Source organism: Melospiza georgiana, chromosome 28 (genome assembly GCF_028018845.1).
Source record: "Melospiza georgiana isolate bMelGeo1 chromosome 28, bMelGeo1.pri, whole genome shotgun sequence".
Taxonomy (NCBI): Eukaryota; Metazoa; Chordata; class Aves; order Passeriformes; family Passerellidae; genus Melospiza; species Melospiza georgiana.
This window is the reverse complement of record NC_080457.1, coordinates 207,493-233,054: the sequence shown is the minus strand read 5'-3', so window position 1 is coordinate 233,054 and position 25,562 is coordinate 207,493. Positions and strand designations below refer to the sequence as shown.

The window sequence follows — 25,562 nt, the reverse complement described above, 5'->3', positions numbered from 1 at the left end:
CTGCTGGGGATGCTCCATGGCACCCCAAAACGTTTCTCTTCCAGCTGCTGTGGCCCACTTGCCCTGTCCCCACAGCGCCACCGCCCCACCTGGGACACCCCAAGCTGCTTCTGTGGGGGCACGGGGGGGTCCCGGCTCCCCAAAACCTCCCCAGGCAGGGAATCCCCATCCCCACGTGGCTCTGCCATGCTCATCAGGGAGGTGGCACTGTCCCCCGGGGAGAGGGGACAACGCCAGGGCTCAGCCACCCCCTCAGGGTGACACCCAGCACTGGGGACAAACCCTTCAGCCTCATCCCACAGTGAGGATGAGTTCGTGACTCTCTCGTGTCCCTGTCCCCAGCCCCAGGGCGGGCACAGAGCGTGACAAGAGCCCCTCCCGTGCCGCCACCACCGCGTCCCTCTGTCCCCAACCCCGCCGGGCTCAGCCGAAGCCAAGAAGGCACCAAGGAAGGGAGGACGCAGTCCCAGAACTCATCCCCGGCTCGGGTGTGCCCGGCTCGGACCATGTCCAGCTCGGGTGTGCCCGGCTCGGGTGTGCCCGGCTCGGGCCGTGCCCTGGGTGGTGCCAGGGCTGCGGGCAGCCCCGGGGCGGCTCTAGGGGTGGAGTACCTGCTGCTGGCCCTGGATCCGCATGTACTCCATGCGCTGCTTGATGTGCTTGCCCTTGTCGGGGCTGCCCTGCTGGCCCTGCTTCAGCCGCGACGCCGGATTCACCACCTTCATGGCCGGGATGGAGACGCCGCCGCTCTGCCGGGACACAAAATCCGGGGGAAAGGGTTAAAATGGGCCGGTGGAGCCCTGGCCGGCACCGCTGGGTGCCCGGAGCTGCGCCACCCCTGCCAGCGCTGCCCGAAGGGACAAGGCCGGGCCGGGACCGGGTCACCGGCTCGCCCCGAGCTCCGAACCCCGCCGGGACTTACCGGGAGGCACCCGAGAGGGAGTTTAGGGACACACGGCAAACACCGGGACACCGAGGGCGGGACGGGACAGCCCGCGGGGCCGAGAGAGAGGGAAAGAGGCGGCGGCAGGCAGAAGCAGATTCCAGGTGGGAGCGGCGGCAGTGGGAGTACAGAGGAGTTTATTCGCTGTGCACAGGTGAGGATACACAGACGGCAGTGCCACACACACCCTGTGTCCCCTCCCGTGCCAAGGTCCCCTCCTGCCTGTCCTGCTCCAGCCCAGGCTGGGGAATCCCTGGCTCAGGTGAAGCCCTGGGATCCTCCCGGGGGGGACACGGGGGATTCCCGCAGCCCCAGCACGAGGAAATGACCAAAGGACGGAATATCCCCAGCTGGAAGGGACCCTCGAGGACCAGAGTCCAAATGCCAGCCCTGGAGAGCCCCACAAGCGCCTGTGCCACACCACCCCCGGCATTCCAGCGCTGGGAATCTTCCCTGAATGTGACACCAGCCCAGCCCTGCCCTGCCCTGCTTTAGGAATGACCCATCACAGCCTCTCCCATCTCAGCCTAACCCTGAGCCTGGCTTTGCCCCAGCCGCAGCCGTAAATCCATCCCGCAGCTCCGCTTCCTGTTTCCCGGGAAAAAAACTGGGAAAAGTTGCAGCTAAAGCCCCGTTCACCCAGCGAGAGCCCCCGAGGAGGGAGCGAACGGCTCCAAATGGAAAAGGAGATTTATTCCCCAGCGCTGGCTGTTAATAAAGGAGCAGGTTGTCGTCGCAGCGGAGCTCAGGGCATTTTTCCCCTCCCTGTTTTTCTCAGATATTCAGCTGGATTCCAGCAGAAAGCAATTTGGGATGGCTTCAGGGAGCTCGTGCTGTGCTTTAATTAGGAGAAACATCTGCCAGGCTCCGGCTGACGCTCGTTAGGAGAGGGATTTTATGGAAAATGGTGAAACTGAGAGCAGTGCTTCGGCACCAGCCCTGGCTGACTCTGTGGGATGCTCTTGGATCCCATGGGATGCTCTTGGATCCCGTGGGATGCTCTTGGACCTCATGGGATGCTCTTGGACCCGTGGGATGCTCGTGGACCCCGTGGGATGCTCGTGGACCCCGTGGGATTCTCATGGATCCCGTGGGATGCCCATCCTGGACCTGGTGATCCAAAATCCTGCCAGGGCAGAAGAATCCCCTTCATCCAGGGTCTAATTCCAGTACGGGATCAGCCAGCACCACCCGGCACTGTGTCCCTTCCAGCTCCTGCCTGGCTCACTCCTGCCCTTCCCAAACCCCTCCAAGAGTCAGGGAGAAGAGGAAGATTCGTTCTCCAGCTCGGCTCTGCCTGGAGGTGGAGTCACAGAGAGGGAGCAGGCAGAGGAAGAGACATCAGAGTGAATCCAGGGCAGAGCAGGGCACGGGGGAGAAGAGAAAATGAACCTGGGGCGTGCTGGGGGGCAGCTGCGGCTTGGGGAGCAGCGCTGGCTTGGTCCTGCTCGCAAAGGGACTCTCGGCAGCGCCGTCCTTGGCCTGGCTGAGGTCCAGTGCGGTGTCACCGTCGCAGCCTCTGTGCCCGAGGTCCCCCAGGCTCCTCCCGGCCTCCTCGGGTCCCGGCGCGTCCCTGGGGAACGCGAATTCCACGGCGGGGTGGCTGCTGATCTCGCTGATGGTCATCTCCAGCTCGCGGATGGTTTCCTCCAGGCTGTCCAGTCTCTGGTAGGTGTCCTTGTAAATCTCCTTTTTGCCCGGGCCCGCGGGGTTCAGGTGGCCTCTGCAGAGCCCCTCTAACGCTTTCCCCGCCGCTCCGGGGCCGCCCCCGGGGGCCGCAGCCCCTCCGTCCCATCCCGGCGGTGCCGCGGCGGGGCTGTACCGGGCCAGGCTCCGCTCCGGGGGCGGCTGCTCCGCCCGGGAAGGTCCCGCTGCCCTCGGGGCGGGGTCCCTGCCCGCGGGCACCCCGGGATGTGCCCCTGGATGGCCCGGAGGGCTCTGCTCCCTCCACGCGGCTTTGGGCGCCCCAGGTGAGTGTCCAGGAGCGAGCCTGGCTCCTCTTTGGGAGTCCCCATGGCCAGCGGGAATTTGGGGAATGATCCCGGCACCCACGGAGGGGAGTGCGGTCTCCGCAGCTCCAGAACCTTCCCCGCGGCTCCGAGGAGGCTGCACGGCCTCGGGATTTTGGGGACAAGCCTTGTCACCGCCTCCTGGCCTGCCGGCAGCGTCCAGAGCCGCGTCCCCTCTTTGTTCCCCCATTTTATCCCTCGGGAAAGGCGGGGCTGCCAAGGGAAACGCCCGGGATGCGCTGCCGGGGGGCTGCGGGGCTGGAGGGGGCTCCTGTGCCAGCGGGGACTTTGGGGAGCTGCCAGGAGCCGCCACGGGGCCTCTCCTGGTCCCCTCGGGTGGCAGCTGCCCTGCCGGTGCTGCGCTGCCCGGTGCCACCCACAGCTCCGGCTCGGCTTCGGGGCTCGGCGGCTCCGACACCCACTCGGTGAGCACGATCTGGGGCAGGGAGAACGCCCGGCTGGCCGGGGCTGCCGGCGCCAGCGGCTCCTAGGTAGAGAATTCAGACAGGTTAGGGGCCAGGAGGCAGCGGGGTTTGCCTGGGGAGGCACCACGGGGCGCCACAAATTATTGGGGTCCCCCCACGCTGGCACCTCTGGGCATGGCAGAGCTCCAGGTGGGAGTTTGTGAAGGAAGGGAGGCTCAGCTCCCTCCGGCCCGTCCCATATATCCCAGCGGGATTCACGGCATGGTCAGGGGCTGGAGGGGATTGCTCAGCTCCCTCCTCCAGCCCTGACTTCACACAGGGATCCACAGCATGGACAGGGGCTGGAAAGGGATGTTCAGTTCCCTCCTGCCCAGCCCTGACACCCCACAGGGACCCAGAGCATGGACAGGGAATGGAAGGGGATGTTCGGCTCCCTTCTCTAGCCCTGATGTCCCAGTGGGACCCACAGCATGGGCACGAGCTGGAAAAGGATGTACAATTCCCACACATCCACCAGGACCCAGAGCACAGACAGGGAATGGAGGGGAAGCTCAGTTCCCCCCTGTCCAACCCTGACATCCCATTGGAGCAAAAAGCTTCAAACCAAAACCCGAACACCGGGCTCTGCTCCAACCCTTCCCTTTCCGTGCGCTCGGGGCGGGGTCTCCCCTGCACCGCCCGCCCCCGGTGCCGTGAGAGCGGCGGGCGGTGCCCGTGCCGTGCCCGGTGCCGTGCCCGGTGCCGTGCGGGGCGGCCCGGGAGCCTCCCCGAGCCGCGGCCGTGGGTTAGTGCTGGCTCCGGTGCCGTGTGAGTGCCGGGAGCGAGGCGGTGAGGACAGAAGGTGGTGATTAGTCGGTTAAATCAGAGAAAAGCAGCAGAAGTGAGCTGAGAGGAAGCAGAGGAGGAAGGTGAGAGCGCAGCCCGTGGAGCCGTTACCTTCCATCCTTCTGCTGCCACCGCGGCTCCCCACGGCTCGGAGTGGCCCGGGGACACGGCCTCGAGGGGCTCACAGCGGGGCACGGGGAGGAAAGGGGAGGCTGAGCTCCGCTGAAACACCTGGGGAGTCAAACACGGCCGTTGGAGCGAGGGAGGGGCGACCTGGGTCTGCAGCGGGGTCACGGCCCGAGCGGGGCTCGCAGCAGGAGGGGTGGTGGCGGCTGGCAGGGACAGAGGCAGCATTGTCCCCTGTGCTGCTGGCAGGGCCACCTGTCCCCTGTGCTGCTGGCAGGGCCACCTGTCACCTGGCCAGCTGTGCCATCAGAGCCCTGGCCAGCAGTGTCACTGGTCCTCTGGCCAGGAGGGTCACTGGTCCAGTCTGGCAGCATCACTGGTTCCCCTGCCTGCAGCATCATCACCTGTCCCACACCTGCACCATGCCCAGTTCTCCTCCCTCCTGGAGGAAAACCATCCAAGGAAAAACCATCCAAGAAAATACCACCCCCTCCCCACTGCGCCACCTGTGCCGTGCTCAAACCCAGGCGAGTCTGGCTTAAATCTCAGGGTGGGAGGGAAGTGCAGAAGGAGCATCCAGCTGTGCAGCACCCAGCTGTGCAGCAGCCAGGTGTGATACACCTGTCCCCAGCAGTGCCACTGCTCTGTCCTCGCGGCCCTGGGCAGAGCAGGGACCCCGGTACGGTTCCGGTGCCGGAGATGTCACCCCGAACCACCCCCCCGAGCAGAAGGGCGGGGCGGTGTCACCTGCGGGCGGTGCCACCTGCGGGCGGGGTCCCGGGGTCCCGCCCCCCTCCCGCGCTCACCTCCAGCTCGGCGATGATCCGGTCCTCGTCGTCGTCGTCCTTGACGGCCGAGGCGATGATGGGCGGGGTGGATGCGGGCCGGACCACCTCGGACACCGCCCGCCTCAGCTTCACCTGCGGCTTCGGCGTCTCCAGCTCCTCCGACTCTGCCTTCTGCCGGGGGGAGCGCCGTGAGGGCCGGGGGCACCGGGGGGCACCGGGAGGCACCGGGAGGCACCAAGAGGCACCGGGGGGCACCGGGGGACACCAAGAGGCACCGGGGGACACGGAGGGACACCGGGGGACACCCGCACTGCCCATCCCAGCCCAGCCACCACCCTCACCTTCATGAAGCCGGGCTCCTTCTTGCTGGTGACAATGACCTCTCCGCTGCGGGTCGTGGTCAGCCCGTGCGACGAGGGGAAGCTCCGGCGGGGCGGGGGAGGCGGCGGCGACTTGGAGGGTTTCTCGGTGCGGTACCGCGGCACCGTCAGCTCGTCTGGGCACAAAGGGGGCTCTGAGGGGCCCTGCCCCTCTCATCCAACCCCCGCACCTCGGGGACAGCACCGCGCACCTCCAGCCTCGCCTCTGGAGGCGACCCCATCCCTCCCCACCCCGTACCTGAGCCCCGGCGGCCGTTGGGGTCCCCTTTGCCCCCCGATTTGGGGGTGTGCTGTGGCTTGGAGGGTTTGTGCTCGGGCGTGGAGGCGGCGCTGCCGCTGCCCGGGGTTTGTTTGTGCTTGGCTGCGAATTCCAGGTCGGGGATGGCCTTCATGAGCTCGGCCTGCGTCTCCTCCAGGAGCCGGTTGATGTCCTTGGCGCTGTACTGGGTGAGCGCCGCCCGCTTCTCCTCCCAGTCCCGCTCGGCCGCCTGCGGACACAGAGCCTGCTCCAGCCCCGTCCCTGGCGGGAAGGACGTGACCCCAGAGCCCCGTGACTCCCCCAGACCCGCTGTGAGGAGCTGGGGGGCGGATTTTTACCCCTGTCCTCAAATTTCACACAATCACCGGGTTGGAAGAGACCTCCAAGATTATCGAGTCCCATCCAGCCCCAGCACCTCAACTCAACCCTGGCACCCAGTGCCACATCCAGGCTTTGTTAAGCACACCCAGGGATGGTGACTCCACCACCTCCCTGGGCAGAACATTCCAGAACTTTATCACCTTTCTGTAAAAAAACATTTTCCCAATATTCAACCCAAATTTCCCTCGGTGCGCCTGTGTCCTCTGGTTCTGTCAGTTCCTGGAGAAAGAGCCCAGCCTCACCTGAGCACAGGCACCTTTCAGGAGCTGTGCAGGGTGATGAGGGCACCCCTGAGTCTCCTTTTCTCCAGGTGAGCACCCCCAGCTCTCATCCAACCCCTCTGCAGCAAAGGCGCTGCCAGTGCCCATCCATCAAGGAGCAGCGGGGTGGGCACTGCTCCCACTCCCATTTTCACCTTCCCAGACACTCCTGAGGAGCCCCCCCGAGCTGAGCCCCCAGATCAGGCTCTCACCTCCACAGACACGGCTTTGTCCGCGCTCTTCTTGCTGGGGGTCTCGGGCCCCGTCTGCGTCTTGGCGGGCACCATCTCCGGGGCCCGTGAGGGGTTATTGCTCTTGCCGGGGTGGCTCTGGGGCTGTGGGGTGAAGCCCAGGGGCTCGGGGGTGCCCGTCAGGTGGTGTAGGCTCACGGGAGGGCTGGTGGGCATCTCCAGCTCCAGCCCTTTGCTGAAATCCGTCTCTGGGGCCACCTTCTTGGGCGACTGGCTCAGGCTGCTGGGCGAGCTCCACGCGCCCTCCTCCACTTGCCTAGGGCAGAGCGGAGGCACTGAGGGGCCGGGGGGCACGGGGAGGGCACAAAATCCTCATTTCCTCAAGGCTGACGTGCTCTGGGCTGGGCTCGGTGCTGGTTCGGGGGGGCCTGTCCGGAATGGGGATCCCTCCAAACGATTCCCCTGCTCCAGACCCGGCTGGAGCTGCCCTTGGGATCGAGGATTTATTCGGGATGAGGGCGCTGCGGGTTCCTACAGGCTCGTTTCCCTGGCAAACAGGGCTAGAGCAGAGCCCGGGGCCATCCCAGAGGGCGGCCAGGCAGAGAGCAGTCCCTAATGGGATCCTAATGGGATCCTAATGGGATGCTAATGGGATCAGGCAGGTGAAATCCACCCCGCAGCGGCTCCGGGAGAGGATTTTTCTCTGGCTGAGGATTTTTCCACCGCAGAACAGCTCCCTGCTCCTCGGGAAAGAGGCTTCTGCTCATGCCAAGGGCTGTGTGTCTGTCCTGATGTAAAATCCTGCTTTATTCCCAAGGAAAAATGAGGTTTGTATCAAAAGAGGGGGTCCCACACACACCTGGAAAGGGCTGAGGGTATTTTTGGGGTGCTTTAGCAGAAAAAGGAGGCTTTTACCAAAAAGGGTTCCCATCCACTCCTGGAGAGGACCGTGAGGGTGTTTTTGGCGTGCCTTAGCAGAAAAAGGCGGCTTTTATGGAAAGAGGGGGGGCCTGGAAAGGACTGAGGGTATTTTTGGGGCCCTCCTTTTGGTGTCCTTCAGCAGAAAAATGATCATTTTGTGCACACCCCTTGGATGCCCTCCCGCCCTGAGAGTTTGGGATGCACAGAGAGGAGGCGGCACAAAGGGGACAGAGGTGGCACAGTGGGGACAGAGGTGGCACAAAGGGGACAGAGGTGGCACAAAGGGGACAGAGGCGGCACAGTGGGGACAAAGGGACACCGAGGGCGTGGCTGTGCCCTCGGGGCTCACCTGCGGATCTGCGCCAGCGTGTCGGTGACGGTCTTGCAGCGCTTGAGGAGCCCGTCCAGGCGGTTGGGCTCCTCCTTGAGGAACTTGACGGCCTCCACCTCCACCCGCAGCACCACCCGCATCTTGCTCTGCAGGCTGGGGAACTGGGCTGCCGGGGGACACCGCTGTCACCCCTTTGACCCTCCTCCTGCCCAGCTGGCACTGCCAGGGCCGCCAGGACCCCATGCCATGGGTGTCCTGCCAGGTGGGGTGGGATGGATCCAGGGAAAGTCTGGATTGATGGGTCCAGCCCGATTTTAGGGTGGAGGTGTCCCCTCTGCAGCTGTGGCACAGGGTGTGGCAGTGATGGGCACCTGGGAGGGCAGGGGACCACCCTGGCAGGGACAAACCCCTAGATCCAGGGCAGGGAGAACCTGGAGAATCCCAAGAGAAAACACAAATCTGGGAAATCCTGGAGAATCTCAGGCGCAAACACCCAAATTCCGGGCCAAGGAAAATCTGGAATATCCCAGGTGCAAACACCAATCCAGGGATGGAGCAGGGAAACTCCGGAAGGTTCTGTTTGCTCCCCAGCCCCTCCTCACCCTTCAGGTCCGTCAGGGTCTCCCCCAGCTGCTTGAGCACCACGGCCTTCTCCTCCAGCTCCTGCGCCGGGATCAGCCGGTGGTTGTGCGCCAGATCCTTCTGGATCTTCTCCACGGACTTCTCCAGGTCACTGGGGGGACAGGGGAGGGCAGGGGGTCACTGGGGGAGTCCCTGCTGGGTCAGGAGGGTGGAGAGCCCCGAGGGTGGCAGCGGGAGAGGGGAACCCTGGGATGGGGACCCCTCCTCAGGCTGGGCTGGGGACCCATCCTCATGTAGGGACATGGTTACTGCATAGGGACCCCCTCATCTGGGGACATGGTCACTGCCTGGGGACCCCTCCTCTTGTAGGGACGTGGTCACTGCATGGGGACCCCTCCTCACTCAGGGACATGGTCACTGCATGGGGACCCCCTGATCTGGGGACCCGGTCGTTGCATAGGGACCCCGGGCAGTGCAGAGCTGCTCTGTGCCCCCTGTCTGTCTCTCCCATGCGGGCTCACTTGAGCTGCTGGGTGATGAGCTCCTCCTCGTTGAGGTAGCGCAGCCGCTCCTCCTCCACCAAGCTGCGCTGGCGCTGCAGAGGGTCCTCGTGCTTGCGCATCGTGTCCGTCACCCGCACGCTCAGCTCCGTCTCCGTCCGCCGCAGCAGCGACTTCACCGTCTCCTGGTTCTGCAGCTGCGGGGAGGAGCAGGAGGAGGAGGGGTCAGGCTGAGAGAGACCCCTCAGGGGGGGAAACGGGTCCTGATGAGGGAGCAGCCCTGAGATGGGCGAGGAGAGGGATCCCTGAGCCTGAAACTGGGAAAGATCCCTGAGCTGGGCATGGGGAGGGATCCCTGGGGTTGGAGTGGGGAAGGATCCCTGGGACTGGATTTGGAAAAGATCTCTGGGGTTGAATTTGGAAAAGATCCCTGGAGCTGGATGCGGGAAGGATCCCTGAGGTTGGAGTGGAGAGGAATCCCTGAGCTTGGGTTTGGGAAGGATCCCTGAGCTTGGGTTTGGGAAGGATCCCTGGGCTTGGATTCAGGAAGGATCCCTAGGGTTGGAATATGAGGGGATTCCTGAGCTCAGATTTGGTAGGGATCCCTGAGCTTGGCTTTGGGGAGGTTCCCCGAGCTCATCTCCAGGACAGATCCCCGAGCTCCCCCACACCAACCCCAGCGCACAAAGGCGATTTTCCCGTCCCAACCCAGTAAGAGCTGGCTCAGATCCGGGGTCCCGCCTCCCCAGGTGCCCACCTGCAGCTTCTTGAGCTGCTGCAGCTGGTTGCGGAGGTCGCTGGCGTTCTGCTGCAGGTCGTGCAGGTGCAGCTGCATGTGCAGGCGGGTGATGGCCGTGGGCTGCCCCGCCGGGGTGCTGGTGGCCGAGGGCGGCGGCGGCGCGGGCACCGGGGTGCCCATGCCACTGCGGCTGGTGGCTGGGGGGAAAGCAGAGGCTGCTGAGGGGTTTTGGTGCCCGGTTCTTTTCTTTCCCCACCCAATCCTTCATCTCTGGTGGTCTCCATAATTTCCCCATCCGTGCTAAGCCCACCCTGAGGCCACCCCAGAGCAGAATGAGGGGACCCACTGGTTGCCAGTGATTCCATAGGATTTTAGCTTTTATATTTTTCAAATCCCGTACTGCTTTAGGGAATAATTCTGAAATTCCAGTCAGCTGCTGCTCTCCTGTTTTATTCAGACAAAACAATTCCTCTCCAGGCCTGTAACTCAAGGACACCTCACTACCTCAGCCCCCAAAAAATATTTAAAAAGTGAATTGCAGGGTGGAACCAAACTGGGAGTAAATTGCTTCATTACCCGAATCTGTAATTGGAGGATTAACCCAAATTACATCAATTAATATCAATTAATTGATACATAGGTGGACCAAACTTATAATTGTCTGAAAAACTTGTGACCATCTTCCATTTTGGGTGTAGCCCCTTGGGGAGGCTTTGTCTGCCCTTAACGTACCTGGAGGCCCTTCATTAAATAGATTAACTTTAATTCTCTTAACTCTGGTTTTAGGTAAGCCTGAAAAAGGCATCACCAGCACATGAGGGGCTGCAGAGCCCACTCTGGGACACCCACGGGGGTCCTGCAGGGCTGGGGGTCACTCACACGCTGATGGGGGGGTCCCGCCGTTGGTGGTGGCTTCTGTCTTCTCACTGAAACCAAAGAGAGGAGGGGGCTGAGTGTGGGTGGGTTTGGTGTCCCCTGGGAGGGGGACAAACCCCCCAGGAGGGACATCCTGGCCCCGGGGTCCCAGAGCTGCCCTCACCTGGGGGTCTCGGCCTCGGAGCCGCGGAGCAGCGCGCTCTGCACCAGCCCCGTCAGGCTGGCGATCTGCTTCTCCATGGCCTCCATCCGCTCCCTGCGCCGGGAAAGGGACGGAGATGGGTCACAGGCTGTGTCTGCCACCACGGCCACCCCCCGGCTGCTCCTGGCCCTGCTCACAGCCCGTCCGTGCCACCCGGGAGCTGGGGACACGGCTGTCACCAGCTGCAGCCACGCTCCTCATTCCCTGTCTGTGCTGCCCGATTCCCCATCCCGGCACCGCAGTGGGGACAGGGCAGCACCTTCCTCTGCTCCTCCTCCTCCTTCCTATCCACTCCTCCTCCCCCTCTGGTCGATACAAAATCCCCCTGTAGCAAAGCTCAAACCCACCGGGGATCCCAAATCCAAAGGCAACGGAAAACCTGAAACATCCCAGGTACAAACACAAGTCCAAAGAAACTGGGAGCATCCCAGGTGCCAATACCCCAATCCAGGAGATCCTGGAACATCCCAGGTGCAAACACAAATCCAGGAAGACCTGGAGCACCCCGGGTGCAAACACATCCTGGAGCATCCCAGGTCCAATCACAAATCCAGAACAGTCCGGAGCACCCCAGGTGCAAGCACGCCACACCTTCTCTCACCTGGTCTCCGTGTCCTTGGCCGGTCCGGGCGATCCGAAGCCCGAGAGCGGCCGCTCTGCAGGGCCAGGGAACAGCTCGGGGGGCCCGGACGAGCTGGGGTTGCGCGTTTTGCCCACGGGGCTGTCCATGAAGACGGAGGAGCAGGAATCCTTGCGGAAGGACTGACGGACGGGCGAGGAGCGGCTGGGCGGGCCCGAGTAGGGGCTGTGCGGGCTCTGCCCGGGCTCCACCATCTTCTGCGGGGACGAGGGCGGCATGCGGAAGCCCAGCCCGGGGCCGTACGTGTCGCTGTAGATGGGCGCATTGGGCTTGTACAAACTGTCCTCCAGCTCCGTCTGCAGCGCGGCCGCCGAGTAGGTGCTGAGTGACCGCACCGAGCCCCGCTTGTAGAGCCCCCCTGAGTAGCCAAAGGGGTCCCCCATGCCCGCCAGCGACTGCGTGGAGGTGATGCTGAGCCGGCCCTCGTGCACCATCCCATAGGGGTCCGCGTAGAGCCCCTCGTTCTTCACCAGCACCACGTTCTTGCCCGCCAGGTCCTCGTCGGGTTTGACGTCGCGGCGCTCCAGGATGGCGCTGGGGCTGGGGGACACGCCCTGGGCGGGGGGCAGGCTGGACAGGCGCTCGCCGTGGTGCACGGGGCTGCCGGCGTACGAGGGCGGGCGGCCGCCGCTGTAGGACATGCGGGAGCGCGACGGCGACGAGGACTGCAGCACGGGCGGCGGGGAGCCCGAAGCCAGGTGGGAGGCTGGGGAGATGTTGTTGAGCCGGCGGGTGGGGGAGGATTCCCGGGAGGTGTAGACCATGTCCCGCTGTGGAATGGGGTGTGGGGGTCAGCACAGAGTGAGCCCCATCCTGCTGGGCCCTCCACCCCACCAAGGACTGGTGATTCTGTGATTCTGTGATTCCCAGCCAGCAGCGGGCTGATTTATCCTGATGATTTATCCTAATGAATTATCCCCATGATTTAATTCCCTACAAACCATATTTACCACCTCGCTGTCAGCTCCCACCCAGCGCTGGCAGCAGGCAGGATGGATCCCAACCACACACAGGTCCCAATTCCCAATCTCTGCTGCTTTCTCTCCCTACTGCTCCCACTCCATCAGGCCTGGCCACCCCCCGGGCTGTCCCCGTGTCCCCTCTCACCCTCAGGTCGCCGTTGGTGATGTGTGAGGCTGGGAACGAGGCGTAGAGCGGCTCTTTCCGGTAGATTTTAATGATGCTTCTGTCCTGGATGTCTCTGGAAGCAGAGGCAGAGCCTGAACACCTGGACAGACCCCTCAAAACCCCAGCACTGCGCCCACCACCCCCTTTTTCCTTCATCCCTCTCCTGGGTTGTAAGGTAAGAGTGTGTTCTATTATCTCTTAGAGGTGGGCAGTTTGCCTGAGAGGGGGGTTGACATTTTCCATTTTAAGGGAAACTCCTGCCTTCCTTAGCGGACACCTGACTTTTCAAACCAGGACAATCCCACAGATTTCCCAGTTTGTGATGGATTTAAAGGACAGGAAACCAGCCCGGGGTGGGATCTGATCCCTCCCTGCTCACCGGACATCCTCCAGCTCGTAGAAGACGTTGCGGGACTCGTCCTTGATGAGGATGGCGGTGTTGGGGGACTTGAGCATGCCCATGGTGAGCTTCTGCGGGAACATGTGCACGATGAGGGCGTGCAGGGTGTCCATGCTGCTGATCTCGTGCGTGATGTGCACGCGCCTCGTCTCGTCCCCAAACTGCAGGAACAGCACCCCTGGGAGCACAGGGGGCACGCCGGAGTCAGCTCTGACCGCGCTCCTTCTCCACAGAGCTCACAGGGTCTTCCCAGCCAATAAAAAGGGGTTGGGGGAGCTCTGGGGCACCCAAAAAAATGACATGGGGAACTTCTGGCCAAGAGCAGCTTGGTCTGGAATTTTGGGCAGATGGACACCAGTCCCACCCTCCACCGTGGAGGTTTTGGGGTCTCCAGGGGTACCTGGGGAGCGCAGCTTGGTCTGGCTGGCCGAGCGGGACAGGGGCAGGCTCTGCCGGAACCGGTTCATCCTGTTGAAGGCCAGCGGCAGCTCCGCCTCCGACATGGTCTCCAGGGACTCGGCCGAGGCGAAGGAGAGCTTGGCTTGGTCGGCCAGGCCAGGCTGGGAGCCCTGGGAGTGCCGGGAGCTCCTGGTCTGCAACGGGACAGGGACAGGGACAGGTCAGGGGGGACAGGGATGGGTGGCCCAGCAGCCCTGGTGACGCTGGTCCTGCTTTTCCTCGGGAATGGGGTGCCAGGATGGAGAAGCTGGTGATGGGAACATGGAATGTCCTGGGATGGGAGGGAGACACGAAGGTCGGCGAGTGCAACCCCTGGGACACCCCCAAAAATCCCTCCCTGTGCCTGAGGGTGGGGCTGGGCCGCATCCAGGGGGCTCCATCCCAAACCCAGGGGGCTCCATCCCGAATCTAGGGATCCTCCATCCACATCCAGAGATGTTCCATCCCATATCCAAGGATGATCCATCCTCATCCAGGGATACTCCATCCCACATTCCCTCCCCAGCTCAGGCTCTGACGTGTTCCACCCCAGCTCCACGTCCTGCTCCCAGCACAGACCCCATTCCCAATCCCACCCCGCTCCAGGATAAACCTTCCCAGCTCCATCCCGGTGCCTCTGGGCTCCCACACCGGCAAACCCCTGGAATTTAACCCTGGAATTAAAGCCTGGAATTTAACTCTGCAGGAAGGAGCTGAGGCTGTCAGAGCCGAGTGCTGGAATAACCTTGGCTGCTCCCGGAGGTTACACATCCATTACTCCACTCCCGGGAATCCTAAATGCCCAGATCCTTGTGGAAGCAAAGCACTGGGAAGGTTTATGGCTCTGGGAGCCAGGAGGATTTCATTTTCCAGGATCCCCATTTCACAGGAGCCTGCTGCCAGAAAGTTCCCACCAAGGATATGGAAAATGTGGATTTTCCAATATCCCAAATATCCCCAATATCTCCAAATATCCACAAATATCTACAAATATCCAGAAATATCCCAAATATCCACAAATACCCACAAATGTCCACAAATAGCCCCAAATTTGTGGCCATTCCCAGCACTGCTGTGTGTTAACAACCCCAAAAACCCAAGCCTGGATTTTCCAGACACTTGTTGAAGGTTGGCAAAGCCAACAGAGGGAACAAACAGCTCCCAGGGTGTGGAAAAGGCGGCACTGGAAAGGGACAACGGCTCTATTTTAAGATGGGGAAAAAAAGAAAAAAAAAAGAAAGAAATCAATATGAAATGATAACAGCCATCATCGCCATTTAAATGAGACATTAATTGGAAGATTTAATTAATCCTACGAGGCGGGGTTTGGGAGGACTTGAAATGTTCTCGCCCGTAGTTAATTGCTGGAAAATTGACTGTTGGGCTGGGTTGTTGTTGTTGGAGCACAAAGAGCCCTGGCAGAGCCTCACAGCCAGGAAGGGATGCAGGGATGGAGGGAAACATTCCTTGCTCCCATCCCCGGGGCCGTGGGACGCAGCTCTGACCCCTCACGGGGATGGTTTTGGGGTGGAAAAGGGGGATTTTGGGGTGGAAAAGGGGGATTTTGGGGCTCCCCGCCCTCAAGGTTGTGGTTTCTGGGTACCCTGCTCGGGGTTTGGGGTGGTGCTGACACAGATCCCAGCCCGGGATGGATCCTTAGGGAAGCTCCTGGTGGGGATGCGAGCCAGGGCTGCAGCTCTGCCTGGCTCTGCCTTCCCGGATCCTTCCCCTGTCCTGTTCCTGTTCTCTGGGATCTCATCCTGCTCTAAATCCGTCCCTGCATCCATCCTTTCCACTCCCCACCCCAAATGCCCCCCATCCCCACCCCCGGGGGTGTCAGAGACACCTTCCCTGTCCCAGGTGAGCCCAACACCCCCCATCCCTGCCCTTTTCCCGTTCTCTGGGATCTCACCTAAACCCATCCTTGCATCCATCCCTGCATCCATCCCTGCATCCATCCCTGCATCCATCCCTGCATCCATCCATCCATCCATCCATCCATCCATCCATCCATCCACCCACCCCCGGGGGTGACAGGAACATTTCCCTGTCCCAGGTGAGCCCAGTCCCCTCCCGGCCCTGCAGCTGCCCCCGGGCACCGAAGCCTCCCCGCTGTGGATAATTCATGGAATCAGTCAAACCACAGAAAAAACCCAACCAAGGCAGGCGAGATGGGAGTTAATGGGTTTTTAGCCCGGAAGGGACCGTTCTGCCCTGATGCTCTGCACAATGTGCTGTCCCCAACCCCCAAAACTGCCACCGGCACCGGGGCAGAGCCACTCCTGCCCCCCTTCCCGAAACTCAGGGCACCCCTGTGGGCACGGGGCCGTCCCAAATGGGCACAGAAACCCCCAAGATGGGCACAGAACCCTCACCAATGGGAACAGAACCCCCCAGGCCGGGGGGTACCTGCCCATGGTCACCCCAAGGGTGGCACCTCGGTGCAGCTTTGCCCAGCCCTGTGGAATTCCAGATGTTTTGGGAGGTCCTGACCCTTCCCTCAGGGTGCCAGGTGTGCCAGTCTGGATGTCCCCTGCCACCCCTGGCCCACCAGGGCATGCAGGGGGCATCTCTGAGCTGGGAAAGGCTCAGGATAAACCCCAAAGATCACCCTAAAACACCCAGCGTGGCCATAAAAACCTTATTCTCCCCGCCATTTCTCTGTCTTGCCCCACATGTGACCCTTTTATCCACACCCAAACCCCTCCCCAGGGGCTTCTGCAGCCCCAAATTCCCTGCGGGATCCGAGCCCACCCGGCGGGTGGCGGGGAAGGGAGGGAGGGAGGGAGGGGACATCGCCCCCCTGCTCCGGTCCCCAGCTGGGAAATGACCCATTTCCTGCCGAGCCAGCCCCAGAGCGGCGATCCTGGAGCTGCATCCTGGAATTCCCGGCTGGTCCCTGCGGGAATTCCAGCGGGGAGCGCTCGGAACGGCAGCGAGGGAGCGCAGCCACAACAAAAGCGGCTCAAGGCCACGGGGAGGCTGCGCCGGGAAAAATGAGGAATTTCGGGGCAGAGGGGGCTGGGCAAAGGGCACCGAGCTGGGGATGCCCAGAACTTCCCCCCGGGATTAAACCTGCTCGGATGAAACCCCCCGGGAGCCTCCCGAGCCGAGGGAATCCCGATGGAGCAAAGCTTGGACCCCTGGCAGTGCCCTCGTGGTGATGGTCCCGGGGAAAACCGACCCCAAAAAACCGCTCTGGAGGAGGAAATGGGAAAAATCCCCAATTCCAGCAGGGCCAGGGTCACCCCCAGAGCCTCTGGAGGAGGAAATGGGAAAAATCCCCAATTCCAGCAGGGCCAGGAATGTCCCCATCCCCTCCCCCGTCCCCGAGAGTTTTATATAAAAACGGTGGGATGGGAAATGGAGGGAGTTTTTTAATGTCGGATTTTTTTTTTTTTTTTTTTTTATCTTTTGTCTCCCCAGAGCTAAAAAAAGCCACAATCAAGGGATTCTTTGAGCTCCTAAAAAGCCCCGATCATCCCTGCGGAAGCAGCTCCATTATCTCTGCCTGGAGATAAGGATGCTCCTCATTCCTGCCTCACCCTCATCCTCATCCTCCACATTCCCCGGCCCAGCTGGGAGGGCGGAATGCTCGGAGAGGATCAGGGAAGGATCAAAGGACCCGGCGGATTTTTGGGAATCCGTGAAAGGAGCGGGGTCGCCCCTTGGGATGGGGAAAAGCGGTGGAGCTGCTTGGATGGAGAGGGGGAGAGGGGTCAGGAGGGGGACAGAGGTGACAGGAGCAGCCCTGGACCTCCCGCAGGTCACTTCAAAGCAGATAGGAGGGGGAAAAAAAACCGAAAAACCAAGGGAAAAATGCGTGGGGAAGGAATCCTGCCCCGGGATGGAGCAGCTGCTCCCAAGAGCACCCGGAACGACCCCACAGCTGCAGATTTCCACCCTGCGGCCCTGCCAGGGGCCTCGGGGAGGGGACACCGGGTTTGTCCCAGCCCCACAGGCTCGCAGGGCTGTGCCCGAGCCCTCCCGAGGGAAAACGGGTCCTGCCCGACGCCTCCGTGCATCCCACACCCGAGGGGCCTCCAGGTCATGACTGGGACAGCAGGAGGAGAAGCGGCTCCGTCCCCGTCTGACGCCCCCGGGACACTCAGAGCTGCAATTCCCACCCCATCCCGAGCTCCGCACCCCCTCGCACCCCAAAGCCGCCGAGACCAGCCCCAAAACCCACCTGGGACGGACAAACCCTCGCTGTCCCAGTGCCACCGGCGGCGCCTGTCCCCGGGCTCAGCCTCCCCTCCCCTCCCGTCACCGGGAGGAGCCTCCCGGGCTGGGCTGGGCAGCTCCGGGGTGGGGGCCGCGCCCTCCAGGAGCCCCCAGAGCCCCCCAGATCGCGCCCCATGGGCTCCGAGGGTGCTCCGGAGCGCGGCCGGGCATGGCCCTGGCAGGTTCTGGCGGGTCCGGGCAGGTCCTGGCGGCTCCTTGCCCTCTGCAGCTCCTCGGCAGGATGGGGATAAAGGCCAGGGAGCCCTGAAATCCCTGGAAAACAGCTGGCACAGCTGGCACCGCCCTAGGCACGGTTATTTACCGAGGCTCCAGCCCCTGGCTGGACACGGATCGGGATTAATCCCTGCTGATCCCCCTCTCATCCGTAATCCTGGAGTCCCGCCCAGACCCCATCTGGTGCTGAGCCCTGGGATGGATCTGTGCGGTGGAGTGGGATCCGTGGGGTGGGATCCATGGGATGGGATGGGATGGGATGGGATGGGATGGGATGGGATGGGATGGGATGGGATGGGATGGGAAGGGATCCATGGGGTGGGATCCATGGGAAAGGATCCATGGGGTGGGCATACCCGATTGGAATAGAACATCCCTGACCAGAAACCAGCATCCCTGATGATAAACCATCATTCCCAATTCAAACAGAGCATCCATGACCAGGACCCAGCATTCCCAACTGGAATAGAACATCCCTGACCAGAACCCGGCTTTCCCAACTGGGATGCAGTGTCCTCAAACAAACACTGACATCCCTGACCAAAAACCAGCATCCCTGATGAGAAACTATAATTCCCAATTGGAATGGAGCATCCCTGAGCAGAACTCAGCATTCCCAGCTGGAATATGCCATCCTTGAGCAGAACCCAGCATTCCCAAGGGGAATCCAGCATCCCGAGCCTGGCTATCCTCCCCCAGTGCCCGACATTCCCGGCTGTGGTGCCGCCCCGCTCGGACACCTGATCCCGGCCGGTGAAATCCAACCCCTCCGCTCCGCCTTTTCGCTCAGCTGCACCAGCCAGGAGCGATGGATTCCGCTCGGGAAGGAATTCCAACATCCCAGCTCCTGCCGCTGGAGGCGGAGGAGCCGGGAGATGCCCGGCTGGGAGGAAAAATGGGGAAAACTGGAGGAAATTTGGGCAGGAGTGGAAGGAATGAGAGGCCCAGGGTGCTTCGGGCACCATCCAAAGGGTTTTTTCAGGAGTCTCCCCCATCCAAGGGGTTGTGGCCTCTCCAGCGCCGCCCTCCCAGCCCCCTGCCCTCTCCCCCCGCCCCCAAATTAAAATCGTTGCCGCTGCCGGCAGCAATAACTCATCTCAGGTCTAATGCTGAACATTTTGTCAGGATTATCCCGATTAAGGCAGAATTAATCCCGATCTCAATGTTAACAGGATTAGCGTTCAAATCGGATTAGGGTTTTTAAACCGGACCCCTTGACTAAAGGAAGGGGCCGCCCCCTCCGGAGTGAGCGGGACTCCCTGCCCTGGGATGGGCTCCGGGATGGACCATTCCCAACCCCTGGCCCCGACCCCAGAAACCCCCGGCACTCTGCGGGTGACAGCACCTGGTGGATGTCCCTGAGGTAAAGCCACCCCTCTGTCCCTGCAGAGGGAGAGGGGGAAAGGGGAAAGGAGAGAGGGGAAAGGGAAAAGGGAAAAGGGAAAAGGGAAAAGGGAAAAGGGAAAAGGGAAAAGGGAAAAGGGAAAAGGGAAAAGGGAAAAGGGAACGGGGAGAGGGAAAAGGGAAAGAGGAAAAAGAAAAAGGAAAGGAAAAAGGAAAGGAAAAAAAGAAAAGCAAATGAAAGGAAAAAGGAAAATAAAAAGGAAAGGAAGAAGGGGGGCTGCTCGTCCCCTCTCCCCGATTTTCCTGCTGGCAGCAGAGGCTCCGCGTGCTGATGAATATTTAAAAGCCTGGATCCTCTGCAGCCTCATGAATATTGACGCTGCTGCTCGCCCCACACCTTCCCCAAGCCCGTCCATTCCCGCCGTGCCTCAGTTTCCCTGTTCCTGCGCTGAGGATGCCTCTCCCATTCCCAGCACCCTGGTGGAGTGGGCGCCACCCCCGCCGGTGGCAGAGGGTGGGATCAGGAGAGCTTTAATCGCTTTTCCAACCCAACCCATCCATAAATATCGACAGCCCCGGGATCGATGGACAACAACGGGCAGCATCTCCCGGCGATGCCGCAAAACCAGCGAGAACCCCAAAAACCACAGCGAGGACCCCAAAAAACACAGCGAGGACGTCGGAGCAGCCTCAAATCCACTGTTTACCCACCCCAAATCCCCCTTCCCACCGGGAACAACCCACGGAGAACAACCATTGGGAACAACCACCGGGAACAACCCACCAGGAACAACCACCGGCAACAACCCACCGGGAACAACCACCGGGAACAACCCACGGAGAACAACCATTGGGAACAACCACCGGGAACAACCACCGGGAACAACCGCTGGGAACAAACCACCGGGAACAACCACCGGGAACAACCCCCGGGAACAACCCACGGAGAACAACCATTGGGAACAACCACCGGGAACAACCCACCAGGAACAACCACCGGCAACAACCCACCGGGAACAACCACCGGCAACAACCACCGGCAACAACCACCGGGAACAACCCACGGAGAACAACCATTGGGAACAACCACCGGGAACAACCGCTGGGAACAACCGCCGGGAACAACCGCCGGGAACAACCACTGGGAACAAACCACCGGGAACAACTGCCAGGAACAACCACCGGGAACAACCACCGGGAAAAACCCACCAGGAACAATCACAGGGAACAACCACCGGCAACAACCACTGGCAACAACCCACCGGGACAACCACCGGCAACAACCATTGGGAAAAACCATTGGGAACAACCGCCGGGAACAACCCACCAGGAAAAACCCACCGAGAACAACCCACCCGGAACAACCCCTGGGAACTGGGAACAACCATTGGGAACAACCACCGGGAACAACCACTGGGAACAACCACCGGGAACAACCATTGGGAACAACCCGCCGGGAACAACCACCGGCAACAACCCACCCGCGGCCCCCGGGAGCGCGGCCGAGCCGGGGCCGGAGGGAGCAGCGGGATTAGAGCAGCCCAGGACTCGCTGCCTGCTATTTGCTCATCTCCTGCGAGTAAATACTCATCTCCTGCCTCTCACTGCGGCTGGCCGAGCGCCGCCGAGGTGGAAATGGCTTCCCGCAGGAGGCGCGGGGCTCCCGGGAAGCCGCGGCCGCGGCCCCGAGGCCGGAGCGGGAGCGCGGTGCGGATAAAGCCGCTCCCGACTCTCGTTTTAAAGACAAACGCGTCCTTTGTGTGTCCCCCGCCGGTTTTTGCCCTTCTGCATCTTTTACTCGGCTGCCTTTGATGTTCCTTTAAAGTCCCGGCTCCAAAGGAGCTCTGCCAAGCCTTTGGATCTTCCCATTCCTCCGGGAATCCAAATTCCACCCCACCCCTCGCATCAGCGCGGCGGGAGCCCCCGGCCCTCTCCACTGAACTTCCCAGAGGGATTTTCCCCCTTGGATGTGGCCCTGGATGTCCCCAAAACACCGCGAGCCTTTGGGATGGCCCCGGCCGGGATTTTCGGGCAGGGAGGGCGGGAATGAGGGGATGGAAAAGTGCGGGGAGGATTAGGATGTATTGGAGACAGACGGGGATGTCCTGGAGACAGACTGGGGTGTCCTGGAGAATCGGGAATCTGCCTGGAGCCTGGGCTGGCAGCAGCGTGACAGTGGCACAGAGGTGACAGTGGCACGGGGGTGGCAGATCGAGGGCACATCCCGGGAGAAGGGCGCAAAAAAATCGGGAAAATATTTTAAAAGTGAGGATTTTTTGCCTTCCCTCCCCTCAAAGCGCCAGGAAGGTCCTAAAGTTCAGCCCCGTTTTATTTCTTATATTCTTATTTCTTAGTCGCAAAAAAATCGTGGTAAAAGATAAAAAATCCGGCAAAAAGATTAAAAAGTGAGGATTTCGCGCCTTCCCTCCCCTGGCAGTGCAGGGAATGCCCCGTGGGATGGAGCAGGGGCCGGCTGAACCTCCCGGAGCCGCGGCTCCACCCCCGTTTCACTCCGGGAATGAAAACTCGGGACAAATTTTTGTGTTCCGCATTTCCCGGCCCCACATTCCCTGGGTTTTTTGGTTTTTTTCCACGGGAAGAGCGAATCCACCGGGGACAACGTGCCAAGGTCACCCGGCAAGGCGGCGACCTTGAAGGGCAGCCAGGGAGTCCCTGGGCGAGGAGGAGGAGGAAGAGGAGGATGGAAACCAGAGCAATCCCTGTATCCCTGCTGGGAGCAGCCACTCTGAGCTTCCAATCCCATCCAGAACCGGCCTTTTCCCATCCTTTTCACATCCTTTTCCCAGAATTCTGTCTCAGAAATAACTCCAGAGCAGCAGGATTTGGCCGTGGGGTGAGCGCCCAGAACGAGGCCTCACAGAACAACTCACTGCTCGCCCCAAACCCCAAAATTCCCCCTCACCACCTTCAGCTTCAGCTCAGCTGAGACCCAACGACTCCAGCTCAGGAATCCTCATCCAAAAAAATCCCACCCCGGGCTCCCACCCCTCTCCAGACCCACAGCCAAGCACATGCATTTCAGAGAGAAAGCACGAAAAAACCGAAATACTGACCTTAAAGCTCCAGTAGTTGGGTTGCTAACAACAAAAAGAAGATAAAACAGAAGAAAACACACACACACACATACAAACAAAAAAAATACCATTAAGATTCTTGGTTTGACTTTTGGTTTTTCCCTTTGAGAATCTCTGAGCTCGGATTTAAACCTGCTCTGGTACCTGCCCCTCCCAAAGGGTGGCTGGAGTTTCAGGGAGCAAGCAGGAAGTGAGGATTGAAGCAAATTGGGGTGAGAAAGGAGGGAAAAGGGGTTGGCACAGCAGCCCAGCATGGCTACTGGTGTCACTGGTGCGCCCAGCCCCTCCTGGCACTGCCGCGGCGCTGGAAGTCACAACAATGTTCATTTTCCACGGGATTTTCCAGCCCTGCCCGGCTGTGCCCGCCCCCTCCCTGTGCTGGTGTCGCCGCTGTCACAGCGATGTGGCACCGCCGGTGACAGGAGCTGGCACCGCTCCCGAGCTCCCCTTCCCGGGCTGGGATGGGATGGGATCCATGGGATGGGATGGGATGGGATGGGATGGGATGGGATGGGATGGGATGGGATGGGATGGGATGGGATGGGATGGGATGGGATGGGATGGGATGGGATGGGAGCCTGGGGTCCTGGAGGGTGCCAGGGGCAGGGGGACTGCGGAGTTCTGGAAGAGTTCGGGTGGGAAGGGATTGAAAAGTGTTTTTATTCCAAAGGGATCCCGATATTCCAGGCTGTTCCCAGCGCCATCCAACCCCCTGCAAGAGGGAAGGTGGGTCCAGGGGTGAGGAGTGGGATTTAGGTACAAGGAATGGGATTTAGGGAAGGTGGGATCCAGGAACAAGGGGTGGGATCCAGGGACAAGGAATTGGATTTAGGGACAAGGGATGGGATCCAGGGAAAAGGGGTGGGATCCACCTGTCTGGAAGGAGAAATCACTGTGAAAATGATGGGTCTCCTGACTTCTCCCTTCCCCAACTTTTCTCTTTTTCCCTCCCCAGCTTTTCCCTTTTTCCCTTCCCCAACTTTTTCCTCTCTCCCTCTCTCTCCTCATTTTTCTCTTGAGGACCCTCAGTAATTTTCCCTCTCCTGATATTGCTGATGCTATCTGCTACCAGCGCCGGCTGTGAGTTTTATTTATTATTTTGGGATGACAGTGTGGATTTTATTTATTATTTCAGGATGACTGGACAAGCTCCTCACCGAGCCCATAAATCACAGCCAAATCCAGAATGTTCTGGCACCATTTGGAGTGGGCACCGTGACCTGTGGGCACAGGGTGGCACAGCACCCATCCCTATCCCAGCTCAGAGGATCCAACTGGGAAAAACAGGGGTTTAACCCTGTTTTTTAACCCTCTTGTAACAATTTAAAAGTTTAATAAAGGACAATAAGAGATAAAGACAATAAAGCAAAGATTGGCATTCAGCCAAGAGCACATTTGCTATTTTGGAAACATTTTATATATATATATATTTTAAAACACTTTAAATATATTTATGTCTATTGTATTACCTTGTTGCATATTTATTATATATACTTTTATGTATAAAATAATATATAATAACTAATATATTTATAACATATATATTTATATGTTATATATTTGTTGTATTTTATATTTTTAAATATTTTAAATATTTTAAGTATTTTTAAAAATTTAGATGTTTAAATATTTTTATATTTTTAAATGTTTTAGAGTGTTTTTAAAAATTTAATATTTTAAAATAATTTAATACTTGTGGAAAGCCAATATTATAACATGTACTATATCACAATATGTATAATATTATAATGCGTATCTATACCTTTCCCTGGCAGCCCTGGGGATGTGGCACTGCCCAGGGGGACAGGGACACGCTGCCCATCCCCTGCTGGGCTCCAGGGCCATCCAGGGCTGACAATCTGGCGCTGGTGGCAGCGCCAGGCGGGCTGTGCCCAGCACCTCGTGGCACTTTGTGGCTCCATCTGTCCCCGCTGGCACTGCTGCCACCCCAGCGCCCGCCCTGCCCGTCCTCTGCCCACCCCAAATGTCCAAAACCACAGAGGGTGAAGCCCTGGGAGGGTCAGCACAGCCACATCGCTCAGGTTTTAGTTTTTATAATTTTTAGAATCTGTGCGCTTTAGTGTGGAGTTCTGAGCCCCATATTATGGGGTGGTGAGCTCTGCACAGATCAGGGACACAAAATTCCTTCTCTAGCTGGGGACCACGGACAAATGATCCAAATCTCAGCCCAAGAGCACAAACAACATGGGCTGGAGGGAGAAAAACAAGAAGGATGGGACTGGGTGGGTTAAAGCTGGAATTGGACAATGAACTGCAAGATGCAAATGGAGCAGAACTTATCAAAGTGACAGACCCTGTGACCATTTGTGTTCATTTTGTGACCATTTTGTGACCGTTTTCGTTCACCTTGGTGCAGCCCTGGCTGGGCTCTTGCGCTGCCCAAGGTGGATCCATTGAGGAGATCCTTTTAACAAACCCCTGCTTTATTCTGTAACTCTGGCCTCTGCTCTAGGTCAGGCTGGATAAGGCCTCACCCCAGCCCTCCAAAACCCGGGGACAGAGCGGGGACAAGCCCAGGGCAGTGTCCAGGTCCCTGTGATGCCTTGGGAAGGCTGAGCTGGAGCAGAGGCTGGATGGAGTTACAGAATAAAGCAGGGATTTATGAAAAGGATCTCCTCCATGGATCCACCTTGGGCAGCACAAGACCCCAGCCAGGGCTACACCACGACGGACCAAAATGGTCACAAAATGAACGGAAAATGAACAAAATGGTCCGAAAATGCATGACAGGTCTCTCACTTTCACAAGGTCTGCTCCATTGGCATCTTGCAGTTCATTGCCCAATTCCAGCTTTAGCCCAGGCAGTCCCATCCTTGTTTTCCTCTCCAGCCCACGGTGTTTATGCTCTTGGACTGAGATGTGGATCATTTGTCCTTGGTGCCCAGCTGGAGCAGGAATTGTTTTGTCTCCCTGCTCTGTGCACAGAGCTCACCATCCCATAACATGGGGCCCTGACCCACAGACTAAAGCAGCACAGAACCCAAAAAAGTACAAAAACTGAAACTGAGGCATCACCTGACAGCCCCTTCCAGGCTGGATTTGCCCAAAGAGGGGGGAGGAGAGGAGAGGGCCGAGCTGGAATTAACATTTCGCTGGCTCTTCAAAAGCATCAAAGGGAGATAATGGGCCAGGAGAGGATTGGAAGCGACAGCGGCGTTCCGAGCCATAAAGCAGGCGGCTCCTTGCAGCAGCAACCCTGCAAAAGGTGCGGGGAATTACAGAGGCTGTGATTTATAATTACAATGAGAGTCATGTCCGCGGTGCTGCCAAACGAGGGAATAACGAGGAGCTCAGGGTCCC

General features: G+C 59.9%; 1 protein-coding gene across 9 annotated transcripts in view; it reads right to left on the bottom strand.

Moving 5' to 3' along the window:
* The window catches only part of SRCIN1 (SRC kinase signaling inhibitor 1), a 57,793-nt gene that overhangs the window by 2,334 nt on the left and 29,897 nt on the right, over positions 1-25,562 (bottom strand). For 7 of the 9 annotated variants that reach the window (XM_058041571.1, XM_058041573.1, XM_058041569.1 and 4 more), the window contains 16 exons: positions 22,221-22,244; positions 13,307-13,499; positions 12,886-13,084; positions 12,486-12,579; positions 11,340-12,148; positions 10,700-10,792; positions 10,540-10,586; positions 9,679-9,857; positions 8,943-9,118; positions 8,442-8,572; positions 7,858-8,005; positions 6,609-6,903; positions 5,735-5,984; positions 5,458-5,612; positions 5,135-5,287; positions 612-749 (listed from right to left, as the gene is read on the bottom strand). In XM_058041571.1, coding sequence (XP_057897554.1) covers positions 612-749; positions 5,135-5,287; positions 5,458-5,612; positions 5,735-5,984; positions 6,609-6,903; positions 7,858-8,005; positions 8,442-8,572; positions 8,943-9,118; positions 9,679-9,857; positions 10,540-10,586; positions 10,700-10,792; positions 11,340-12,148; positions 12,486-12,579; positions 12,886-13,084; positions 13,307-13,499; positions 22,221-22,244 — 3,084 coding nt within the window. Of the gene's footprint in view, positions 1-611; positions 750-4,185; positions 4,434-5,134; positions 5,288-5,457; positions 5,613-5,734; positions 5,985-6,608; positions 6,904-7,857; positions 8,006-8,441; positions 8,573-8,942; positions 9,119-9,678; positions 9,858-10,539; positions 10,587-10,699; positions 10,793-11,339; positions 12,149-12,485; positions 12,580-12,885; positions 13,085-13,306; positions 13,500-22,220; positions 22,245-25,562 lie in introns of those variants that run through there. The other 2 variants (XM_058041576.1, XM_058041574.1) reach the window with 1 other exon arrangement.